Source organism: Triturus cristatus, chromosome 4_2 (assembly GCF_964204655.1).
Source record: "Triturus cristatus chromosome 4_2, aTriCri1.1, whole genome shotgun sequence".
NCBI classification, from domain to species: domain Eukaryota; kingdom Metazoa; phylum Chordata; class Amphibia; order Caudata; family Salamandridae; genus Triturus; species Triturus cristatus.
The window spans coordinates 654,672,495-654,685,157 of NC_140586.1; the positions used below are offsets into that span (position 1 = coordinate 654,672,495).

The 12,663-nt window shown below is 39.9% G+C and overlaps 1 protein-coding gene across 1 annotated transcript in view; it reads right to left on the minus strand.

The window, feature by feature from the left end:
• Positions 1–2,975: 2,975 nt before the first annotated feature.
• The window catches only part of ALG6 (ALG6 alpha-1,3-glucosyltransferase), a 302,197-nt gene continuing 292,509 nt past the window's right edge, over positions 2,976–12,663 (minus strand). The window contains exons 12-14 of the mRNA XM_085602411.1: positions 8,305–8,373; positions 7,909–8,107; positions 2,976–7,065 (exon numbers count right to left, since the gene is read on the minus strand). Of these exons, the coding sequence (XP_085458537.1) occupies positions 6,868–7,065; positions 7,909–8,107; positions 8,305–8,373 (466 nt within the window). The 3' untranslated portion in view covers positions 2,976–6,867. The remainder of the gene's footprint in view (positions 7,066–7,908; positions 8,108–8,304; positions 8,374–12,663) is intronic.

Sequence of the window (12,663 nt, forward strand, 5' to 3'; positions counted from 1 at the left end):
AAGAGTAACTGTCACTCAAACTCATTCATTCTAATTAATCACTCATTCTCACTCAGTCTTACTCGCTCAGTCTAATTTATTCTCACTTACCTGTCACTTACTGTCTCACAAAAAACCTGCACAAACTTGACACAATTTTTCCATTAAACTTACCTTTTGCTGTCAAAACCAGTCAAGCTCAGGACCTCAGCAGCCAGTGCTTGATGGAGACTTGTGGCAGGGACATAGTCCCCTCCTGCCTCAAGCACAGAGGCAGGAAAGTTGGAGCCAGGGCAGTGAGTTGGCATTTCCAGCTTTCAGCTTCTTACTTTTTCACTCCACCCTATCCCAACTCATCACTGGGTTGTGGTCAGTGATGCTTCTGGCCCCCTCCTCACCCCAAGTCTTAGGCTCCCACAACCACTTGTATAGGTAACACTACAGCGTATCACAAATGGGGTGGTACTAATGTATGTCAGACCCCTGAGGCCAGTCCTGGAGTTTCCCCAACCCTAGATAATCTGTCTGATGCAGGCACCATTTGACAGATTTGCTGCCTCAGGCTGCTGCTTTACCCTTGCTCACAGCTAGGGCCCACATTGTTATTATACCAATAGTGAAAAATAAGCTATTCACCATTAATAAAATGAAATAAAAGGTCTAGAAACAAAGAGTACGGAGTCTAGGCACCTATAAGAGTGTACTACCACTGGTTAATTGTCCAAGATCACTTGGACGACATAAGGTTGTGGTTCCTACATGCAAGAAAGCCAGATGGGGAAGGGGGTCTACACAGTGGCAGCCGCCAGGCTGTGGAACTCCGTCCTGGAGCATATCAGGAGCTTAAACTCGCACCTGATCTTTCGCAAGCAGGTGAAAACGTGGTTATTTGCAAACTAGTCCTCCATCAAAACTTTGGAATAGTTAAGGTTTTCTCTGCTTGGGATCCTCACCATTAACAGTCTCCTCCATTTTTAGAGCTTTGATGCCTTCTGGTTTAACGCGCTCTAGAAATGCTACAATTACATGTCTCAAGAATGTATGGTGATGTCATTTGCCTCACAATGTAGTTATATAGTAGGGGGAGCACTCCGTTTGTAATCTCTACTATTCAACTTGAATGCGTTTTAAAATTGTGGTGCAACAGCAAAGTAGAAGTTTGTCCGCTTCTACTGGGAAAGCATGAGTTAAATAACAAGCTGTTGACTTGTGATAAGCTGTGCACTGTTCACCTGGTGTCTACTACGACACAATTATGTTAAATCCAACTTAGTTGAAGTTACGCAATTTATTTTGTTACAAAATCAACTTAAATTCATTAAATCATGTCAGTGTCAAACAATGTTGCTCAATAACGTTTTTTTTACACAGGTTAAATGATATCTCATACACAATGTCTGTATTGTACATCATCATTTGTGTTATAACAAAAAAACATTTCACAATCACTAAATTGCACTTTGTTATGCACGTGCCCAATGCATTTCGGAACCAAACGGTTCCTTCATCAGGGGATAATCTGAAAAGAGAATGAACATGTGTGTCAGTAATTGTATCTCTGGTGGCTCAAGATCATTGATAAATATGTGTGCTGTGTATTATGTGTACTTAGTCCTACCTGTGATTGATTTCTGTTCGGTAGACACTATAGAAAACCAAGGGTAGGTAAATCGCTGCGCAGCGGGAAGAACATACCCTAATAGTCAATATTTCCTCAATAAATATAACTTCTCATCAAAAAAGTGTTTTGAATAAAGGACTATCCTTCGTGCCCACCAATACAACAAACAGAATGGAAATTGATATAGCTTTATTCAAGTTTATGCGTACATTACGCTTACGGCACTTCTTTACTAACATAGTCAATAATGAAACACCTCAATTGACTGATGCTCCGAAAAGATTCAAACCAAGGAGTACCTTCCAGGCACCCATTTCACACAAAGTACTGGATACTTTTGAAGTAGTGGTCAAAAAGGATATACAAGCACTGAACTTGACTAAAAACAAACACCAGAACTTGACTAAAATTGAAAGAGGCATCATTAAAGCCATAGCCAACAGGCCTTGGCTGAAGAGGGGTGAAACCCCGAAACCGGTCCTAGGATGCTTGTTTCCAGTCCAGGGAGGACCTGGTTTGGCAGTTTGGGCTAGACTGTTCTCATGAGGCACAGGGTCAAGACTGATTTGCATATGGCTGGGTTCAAACTGGAATAGCATGGTGAGCAAAAGAACTATGGATTTAGGCCCAGATCTCTGTACTGGGGTGAATGTATGACATTGTTCTGCATTCTGTCCATCAACTGTTGTTTTTCCATATCCATTAGAGCAAGGTGGGTCATGATAGACTGCTGTTCAAAAAATTGGGACGTGGTTCTAAAAGGTTTGGGAAGCACTAAAAGGCTCAGCAACCTACTGTGCTAATTGCTTCTGAGGTCAATATGACTGGAAGACACCCTACTGATGTTCTGAAGTCTGAAGTAAGGACACTCGGGGCCTGATTCACTAACACCACTACAGTAGTACTACAGAACAAATTACAAAGGGCTATTCACAAACTGCAATTTTCTAGTACCTTACACTTTTATATTAAGCCTCTACCTCCATTATTTTTTATAGGAAGGTGTTACAGTGCCAGTGGTTTATCATGGGTAGTGCAAGACTTACTACAAAAGTGTAAGTTACTACAAAGGTGCAGTTTGTAGGTGCAATCTAACTCAAAAGTGTAAGTTACCTTTGTGAATCAGGCACTCCGACATTCTGATTCCCTGTAAAATTAAATAAATGACTTACAGATGCATCAGATAGGCACCTCGAGCAAACCAGCGTGCACTCTAGAAATGCTGGCCTTTTTCTCTGCCTTACGAGAGCACGTGTTTTTCCTTATTTTTGTCAGTTTAAGAAAATGTTTTCAACATTATTCACATAATGGTTTTACATATACTAGGATCATTTTGATAAAATGGCAAAAGGCCTGATGACTCAAAGGAGACCGGTTTTACAAAAGAATGTTTATTTGAAAGCACATACATATTATATCGTCCAATCATTATCTGTACATTACTCAACTGATGTACCTGAGAATGTATTAAGTTCTATAACTGTGAAAACCATCATGGGCTACCTACCAGCTGTGCGTATAAAAAAGGACTCTGCAAAGGAGCTTATAATTGGGTAAAAACTCTCTGTTGACAGGAAAAGAATTTATGTCAAGGGATCTGATTCCATACCAAGATGATTACATCAGCAGGTCCTCTGAGACAGTCTTCGTTATTACTCAGGTGGCCTTGGTCCTTTTAACTGTGCTATACAATACGATGATGTCCAGAAATGATGAACTGCATTGCACAAATTCATATAAAATATATTCCTTGAAGAGACACAGTTTAGAGCAACCAACTATTATCAAGCCCGTTTGATGCGGAGCTTCTGATATTTGTCCTTCCTTTTCTTTGCTACAAGCAAAGCATCCCACAAAGAAAATGCAAACAACGGCCTAAAACAGAACACATGCTTTGAAAAACCGCTGCACATAACATGTAGTGATCAGAGTACAGCCATCTTATAAAAAAAAGTCTTTATAAACCAAACTAATACATCAATTTAAATTCAAAAACACTGTAACCTTCATTATTTTAAGAGATGTTAGTTAATTGATACTGGCCTGTGGTTGACTGGCCTGTGGTTGAAAATCTACTGTCTTTCGGCTATTCCAACTCATTGATTCTGAAAGTTTGTGAAAGATGCATTTACAATCGTGAGCAGGATCACACAATACATCCAAATGTGCGGAAATAAAGAGATTTTTGAGAACTGAAGCAATAGCCTCCGTTACATAAGCAACCAACTGCTAGACTAAACACTAAGTTTGCCCACCACAAAAAACATTCATTCTTTTTACATGTTGCTGATGTGGATTTGTAGCTCTGAATTAATTGAATCTATTTAAGATGCAGATAGTCCGAGCTGGTCCAATGGGATTCAAACCTGTGGGCTCCAGAGTGCGCACAGAGTTTGCAGTTATGTACTTGAAGCACACATGCTCTCTTCTGTTAAAAGGACACTTGCTTGTGTTGCGAGTAGTGCCACATGTGTGGGTCCAACCATGTTGCTGAATCCCACTCCTGCCTGTGTATCCCGTTTAATCACTGCAGAGGCATAAAGTTGACAACTTGCAGTAATAACACTTTGCATTATGCTGTTAATGGGAAGATGATTGTGTTGGTACAGAGAGGGTATTTAGTCAGTACCAGAGTCCTGATATTTCTTTTTTATCTTTAAGTCATTGACCATTCTCAAACGCAGGAACAAATTACTGTAAAGGAGAAATTCTTTGTAAGAGATGACGGCATGAGCACAAGCGTGGTTCAAGTAAATATATAGGTAAAGAACTGATCCGAACTGAGCCATTCCTGGATTACTGTGTCCTCGAATAATGGAATTGGCTGAAGCATTAGAGTCTGTGCATTACTCTCCTCCTGATGACACAATTGGGTAGTTAGAAGTATACTGTTTTCTATATTTAAAACAAATGTTATTTCAGTTCAGAACAGCCAGTCGGCTAGAGGAGGTGTCCCATCCAGCCCACATAGTGTTTTTTCTTTTATGTATTGGAATGTGCACATGATCCATACTTTATAAAGAGTCCACTGTCCACGCGTTTTTCTGTGAGGATACCTTTACTGAGAAGTCTATTTTTACGTTCCCGTTTGGCTGATTTATTGCATGAAATGCATGGGTATAAAAGCCTGCATTTTACAAGGACACCAGAAATATTTTCCATATTTCATGGAAATTACTGTCCCAATCATCCTACAAAGCTTTACCATTGGCAAAGCAGGGTTTCTGTACAATTCGACATTGCCTTCTATGTCGTGATAAAGGCTCTAGCAGAGCCGAAATGCACTGACTAAATCAGGCTGTCCTGATTACTGCAACAGTGGGTGAATGCTTCTTCCTTGTTGTGGAAGTCTGGACATATTGGACAGTAGGCTGCTTGTTCCCAAAAGCATGGCTCCAGCCCCATTAGACAGGAGAAGGCATGAATGCAAGCATTTTGAGGAGATAAATAACCTTAGCGCACAAAGTGCCACAGATCTTTCTTTGTACGTGGTTTTCAAAACAAATTCTGTTAATTGTTCAGTTGTTAATATTATTTTTTAGGGATTTTTACTTAAATCTTTTCAGTAATTTCACATCATTCTGTTGTAATTTCCTTTTGCTCTGGGCCAGTATTCATTTTAATTTGCATTCAGGGCTGTTCATTCCAGAGTAATCTTGTATAGTTTAGTGAATTTTGCATGCGTCTTCAGTTGTATATGATTGCAGATTATTACATCCAACACATTTTGCTCCACAGGGCTGGACACTCAGTATAAGCCTTGAAAATGCTCGACTATTCGCTCCTAAATGTTTGTTCTCCCTGTATTCTGTCTGTTATGACAATGTTTTTTCATGTTTTTATCATTTGAGTCTAACAGCAATAGCAAATAGCATATGCCATGCCATTCTTATATTTTCTTGAAGAAAAGTGAAACTGGGACAGAGCTAATTTCAAGCAGACTAATCACCAGAACATTTACAGACATTCTTGTCATAAAAAACCCTAAAAAAACACGTATCCAGAACTAAACATCTCCGGAGAAAACATAAGCGTTAAAAAGCTTTGAAGTATTCAGCTGATTGAAGATGCAAGTGAACTACAAGAACATTTGTGATGAAGTGCCCAACCTGTGGAGGGCTCTTTTATGCAATTAACAGAACATGAAGGAGTGATTGCCAGATCACACACAAAGAGGTGTCAGTTTCCACAAGCGGAAAACAAGAGATAGCTGGTGCCAAAGTAAAGGTTTGGGAAGTGCCAGCTAATTACAGCTGATTACAATAAGAAACACGAAGATGATCACATAATAGAAATTGATTTCAAGACAGATAAAGATTACATTATGTTTGTAGTTATTGTAAAACAGCAGACTGTTCTTAACTAAAGCATTCTCTTTACGGATTCTTCCTAGATATCTTTTTCTAGTTGTACTTATTTAAGATGCATATAAACCACATAATCTTCCTGATTTAAAAGCACTTATAAACGCCAACATTCTTGAGATGCTCCCACACCAAATCCATTATTACTAACTGAAAGGTGCAGCCAACAAGCATCTTAAGTCAGAAATAACCAGGCTGAAAAACTATTTGGACGTCATATGGCCCCATTATATACAATGCCCTGTTATAACTGTGACAGAGAATCAAGTACATTCTTAGCTCTTATAAAATTAGGAAAACCTTGTGTGATTCGACACATTTTGGGTAAAACCTGGCAGAAGACTGAGGTATATCAATGCCACATAAAGGAACAATCATGGTTCGGTCATGAAGAACGCTTATCAATAATCAGAAAACATCTATTCAACAGTCAGTGATTATTGCTGATTTCAGATTTCCATACAATACTAATAAACACAGTGGGCTCGATGTATACCATCACTTATTAGCACTATCATGTTTGTTCTCTTGACCAAGCAAGATTGAAATCCTTAAAACTGATTACACGAATCCAGAGCTCTCAAGGGCAATTGGTAAAACACATTTAAGTAAAGGAACGTTAAATAGATCATGTACTTTCAATGTCATTTTTTTTTTAATGCATTCCTAGACACCCCTTTTTGTTCATGCAAGTCCTCATTTTGAAATGTTACATTTGGTCTGGTCTCTCTAAACGACAGCATTAGGGGCACAGAAGTGGTGGAGAGTTGATCAGGGTAGCAGACACAATTCCTGGTACCCACAATACAAGCAGAAGAGACGAAGTACCAGTGTTTTGATCTGGTAACATACCTATAGACAGGACGCACATATATAAAATAATATTTTGGGTGCTGCTCCATTTTAGCTGATTTTCTTAAGATGACTGCCATTTATCGTATCCCAAATGTGAATGATATTAAAATATGCAAGGAATGCTAAGAAGTGGATGCAAGAAACAAGAGACACCAATACTGGAAATAAGTCTGGAAGATGTGATGGAGGCAACACGGTAACACTCAACAGAGTCAGGAAAGCCATTGCAGTTACAGAGATCAGAAACTGAAAAAAAGAATAACAGTAATCAGTATATTGCACTTTACTAAAGTGTGACATCTAGCACGGTTTTCCATTATCAAAGATTTCAAAGCTATTTCTACGAGAGCAACAAGAAACACAAAATAATCAAGACTTCAAACTGTTTGTTGTCAACATTAACAATGTATTCAATTTAAACAATTCTTAGCAATTTAGACCACACTGAATGCCATCATTAAATACCCTGTCTCCTTTCATGCCACTTCCTGTAGTGACTTAAAATATCTCTGAATCTCAAGATGAAAGTTAAAATGTGTCTTGTTGGGAATGAGAAGCAGCTTGCACTTAGTATGAGTCGAGAATTGGGTACCAGGCAATGTATCCTGAATTATATTTGTAAGAAGCCGACACTGGAAGTCAAACCCCCCAATATCTGCAGATGCTACAAAGAGAGAACAGTTTTAATTAGATCAATATGAGGTGTAAGAGGTGACAACAACATTCTTCTATGTAAACAACAGTTTAGAATAAAAAAAGCCTAGGCAGAAGCACACAACTAGACAAAATATTGTCTATGGTTGACTCAAGTTTTTAAGGAAGGACAATTAAAGGATCATTTCTCCATAACGTCTACAATATGCATTGTGCCAAACGTGACCCTGCATTTTCATTTTTTATCACACAGAAGAAAGTCTGTTCAACTCTAAATTGATTCATCATGCTATCAATGCAAATAAAACAGGTGACATGTTCAATGATGCTCAATTGTTTTTTAATTTAAAGCACAATTTATTTACCAATTAAGGCACAGTGAACACTGTAAATGTAACAGTAAAATAGTGTTGTGGACAGTGTTAAAATACTTACAATGCTTCTTATCAGGGTCGTAGGCAATGTAAACCATGGAATGTAATTTCTTATTGTAAGAAAGAATGGCTTCAGCTTCAAATCATCTTCTGATGTTTTTTCATATATTTCCATGAAAGCAATGCATGCTAAGAGAAAGGCTAGCGTAGTGACAACGTAAGCGAGTAACAGACCGTCCTTTAATAGGAGCGGAAGCATGCTGTTGAGAAAAGTGCAAACACAAGAAAAATCCATAAGTACATTTCCAAGTCCTTCCCAATATACTTTTAAATACCACAAAAGTAACAAGCTGGAAGTCAATGTAAACACAGAATTCAAAAACATGCGTTTACAATGATCAATTGCGAAAATACTTCTACTCAGAGCTCACTCAATGCGACTACAAATGCCACTCACCTAAACGTAGAAACAAGTAGAAACCATGTAGATGCAAAAGGGACCTCGTTTATTATTAAGCAGACTGGTCTGAGGGGAAAAAAATTGAGTAGAACATGAACAAAAACATTTTAAGCCTCAGTGTCAATCAGCGCAATACTGTTGAGGGCAGAGCAGACAATTTACAATGATAAATATTCATACCTTAAAAACAGATTTCTTATGCATATGATAGCAAAAATGAACGCCTATTTAGGAGCACAGGTTTTAAAATTATTTTGCATCATCACATTCATAATTAGGTACTTCATCAGAGTCTGGCACATCCCTTTACTATTTCATCGGAAGACCCAGCCTGAGGCATTTTCTGTTCCATTGTATGGATAATGTTACTTACCCAGTAAGCATCTGTTCTTGGCATGTAGAGCTGTAGATTCACATGCTTTGCATACTCCTGCCATCTAGTGTTGTGTCCGGATGTATGCAATTTGTTTTTCTTCGAAGAAGTCTTCCGAGTCACGAGGTAAGGTGACTCCTCCTTTCGGTGATCGTACACATGGGCATCGACTCCATTGTTAGATTGTTTTCCCGCAGAGGGTGAGAATGGAGTTAGTGAGTGTAGAATAGAGATGTCCATGCATATGAAAGTAAATTGAGAACTACAACAACTACAGGAGACTGGGGAGGCAGGTGGGCGCATGTGAATCTACAGCTCTACATGCCAAGAACAGATGCTTACATTATCCGTTCGAGGCATGTGGGCTGTAGTTCACATGCTTTGCATAGACTATATAGCGTTATCATCCCAAAGCGATGGCTAATCTGTAGTGGTTGTAGTTGTTTGAAACAGTGTTTTAAGTACTGCTTGGCCTACATTTACCTTGGCTAACACATCTACACAATAGTATTTGGTGAATGTGTGCGGTGTAGACCATGTTGCTGCCTTACAGATGTCGGCTAGGGGAATATTCCCTAAGAAGGCCATAGAAGCCCCTATTTTGCAAGTGGAATGTGCTCTAAGGGGTATTATATAAGTTCTTTTTGCTTTGGCATAACATGTTTGGATACATTTTACAATCCATCTAGCAATACCTGACTTAGATATAGGATTGTCTTTGTGTGGTGGCGAATAAGCAACAAATAGTTGCTTTGTTTTTCGAAAGTCTTTGGTTCTTTCTGTGTAATATATTATAGCTCGTCTAGCATTGTGCGTATAGAGCTCTTTCTGCTAAGGAATCGGGTTGAGGAAAGAACACTGGTAACTCAATTGATTGATTGATATAAAAGGCAGAAACTACTTTAGGGAGAAATTTAGGCTTTGTTCGAAGAACCACCATGTATTTGTGAAGTTGAAAGAAAGGCTCTTGTATAGTTAATGCCTGAAGTTCACCAACTCTCCTTAGTTAGGTTACTGATTTGAGGAAGGCAACCTTCCATGATAGGAATTGTAACTGACATTTGTGCATTGGTTCAAAAGGTGGATCAATTCGTCTTTTAAGGACTATGTTTAAGTTCAATTCTGGTGCAGGTGGAACTCTTGGTGGTATCACCCTTTTTAATCTTTCCATGAAGTCTTTGATCACTAGTACTCTGAGTAGAGATAAGTGTTGTCTATTTTGCAAGTATGCGGATACTGCTGCTAGATGTAAACGAATGGATGTGTAAGCCAATCCAGATTGCTGTAAATGCAACAGATAATAAATGATGTTTTGTATAGAAGCATCAAGTGGATTGATATTGCTGTTGTTACAATAGATAACAAACTGTTCCCATTTTGCTGCATAACATGCTCTAGTAGTAGACTTTCTGGCTTCTTTGAGAATATTCATACAGTCTGGTGGTAGTAGTAAATAACCAAACTCTATGACTTCAGGAGCCAAATCGCTAAGCTCATTTCTTTGGGATTTGGATGTGTGATTTCTCTATGGCTCTGAGTGAGGAGACTGGGTGTGAGATGTAGCTTTTGATGCGGAACCACCAACAGTTCTAACAAGGTGTTGTACCAAGGTTGACGAGCCCATGCGGGGCCTACTAAGATCAGCGTGAGGGATGTTTGTCTGAGCTTCTGAACCAATAATGAAATTAGTGGGAGAGGCGGAAAAGCGTAAGCAAATATCCCATACCAATTCATCCATAGAGCATTGCCTTTGGATATATGGTGTGGGAACCTGGATGCAAAGTTTGGGCATTTTGCAGTGTGTACTGTGGCAAAAAGATCTATCTGTGGAAACCCCCATTGTTGACAATAGGGAAGAAGAACTTTGGGATGAAGTTCCCGCTTGTGAATTTGCTGCCTGTGTCTGCTGAGCAGGTCGACAATTTGATGGTCTAACCCTGGAAGGTGTTCTGCTAGAAGATAAATTCTGTGATGAATTGCCCAATTCTAAATGCTTTGTGCAAGGCGAGACAGCTGGAGAGAGTGTGTCTCTCCCTGTTTCTGTAGATAATACATCGCTGTCATGTGGTCTGTGCGGACTAGGAGAGTTTTGCCTAGAAGGTGAGTGTTCTAGCACGGAGTGCTAGAACACTGCTAAAAGTTCCAGGTAGTGGATGTGGAGACGTTTGTGATCATCTGACCACAGCCCTTGTACTGTGTGATGTTGGAGTTGGGCACCCCAACCGGTTAAAGATGCGTCTGCTGTCAGCACAGTCTGTGGAATCGGGTCTATGAAGGGCCGCCCTTTTGATACGTTTTGAGGGCTCCACCACTGCAGAGTGATGGTTGTGGCCGTCTACCAACACTAGATTGGTTAATTGACCCGTGACTGATTCCACTGACACGCTAGACATTCCTGCAGAGCACGCATGTGAAGTCTTGCGTGAGGTATGATTGCAATGCAGAATGCCCTCATTCCCATTAGTTGCATAAAAACTCTGGCTGGTAATGTTCGATTGGGTTGAAATTGTAGTATTGTGGACTGAATATTGCGAATCCTGGCTACAATGGGAGAGGCAAGAGCTTTGAGAGTGTTGAGGGAAGCTCCAAGATAAGACTGCACTTGTGCAGGACACAGAAGAGATTTCTGTGCATTGATTGTGAAAACCAACTGATGAAGTAGGTGTACTGTTGCCCGAGTGTCTAGTATACAGTTCTGGTAAGTGCCCACTTTGATAAACCAGTCGCCTAGGTAAGGGAAGACATGGATACACTGTCTCCTGAGATGAGCGGCTACTACTGCAAGACATTTGGTGAACACTCTGGGGGCAGTGGAGACGCCAAATGGAAGTACCTTGAACTGGTAATGTTTGCCTTCTATCACAAATAGGAGGTATTTGCGGTGAGCTGGATGAATTGTAATGTAAAAGCAGGCGTCTTTTAGATCTAGAGTAGACATAAAGTCGCCTTGCTGTAAAAGGGGAAGTACTTGTTGAAGAGTCACCATGTGGAAGTGTTCTGACAGTATGTATTTCCTTAACGCTCTGAGATCTAGAATAGGTCTTAATGAGCCGTCCTTTTTGGAAATTAGAAAGTAAAGGGAATAAACCCCAGACCCTTGATACTGAAGTGGGACTGGTTCTATAGCCCCTTTGAGTAATAGCGATTGCACTTCTTGTTGAAGCAAGTGCTGGTGGTCTGGAGAAAATTTGTGATATCGAGGTGGAATGTTTGGAGGGTTGTTAGTAAGCTCCAGGTAATAACCATGTTTGGATAATTCCAATCACCCATTTGTCGGTTGTTATTGATTCCCAAAAGGGGAGAAAGTCTTGAAGTCTTTTTCCGACAGGTGTGGAATAGTCGGAGGGAAGTGTGGGGAAGTCACTGCTTATTTGGGGAAGGGGAATTGCGGAGTGTGGTGTTTTTACTTCTGCCCCTGGGACTATTTCCTCTATAGCATCCTCTGAAAAATCCTCTTGTAAAAAATTATTGGGAATTATTTTTGTTAAAGGAAGCATTTTGGTTGTTCCCTGTGGATTTGAACCCTCCCTTGTAAAAGGAGCGCCGAAAGGAACTTCTGTTAGAGGAAGTTTGAAGTGCTCCTATGGATTTTGCTACACCGGTGTCTTTTTTCATTTTTTCGAGCGATTGATCAACTTCAGGGCCAAAAAGATGTTTCTTGTGAAAAGTTATGTTGAGAATGGATTGCTGGACTTCAGGTTTGAACCCTGAAATACGTAACCAGGCTTGTCTCTGAAGTAGGATGCTAGTATTTACCTCTCTAGCTGCAGTATCGACCGCATCTAGAGTGCATCTCATGGAAGTGTTGGAAATTAGTTTACCTTCTTGAACTAATCCTGAGCTTTGGCCTTATGCTCATGTGGGAGAAACTGTAGTAATTGTTCTATTTCGTCCCAGTGGGCCCTATCATATCATGCTAGGAGACCTTGGGTGTCATCAATACGCCAATGATTAGCTGCTTGCGCAGCGACACGTTTGCCATC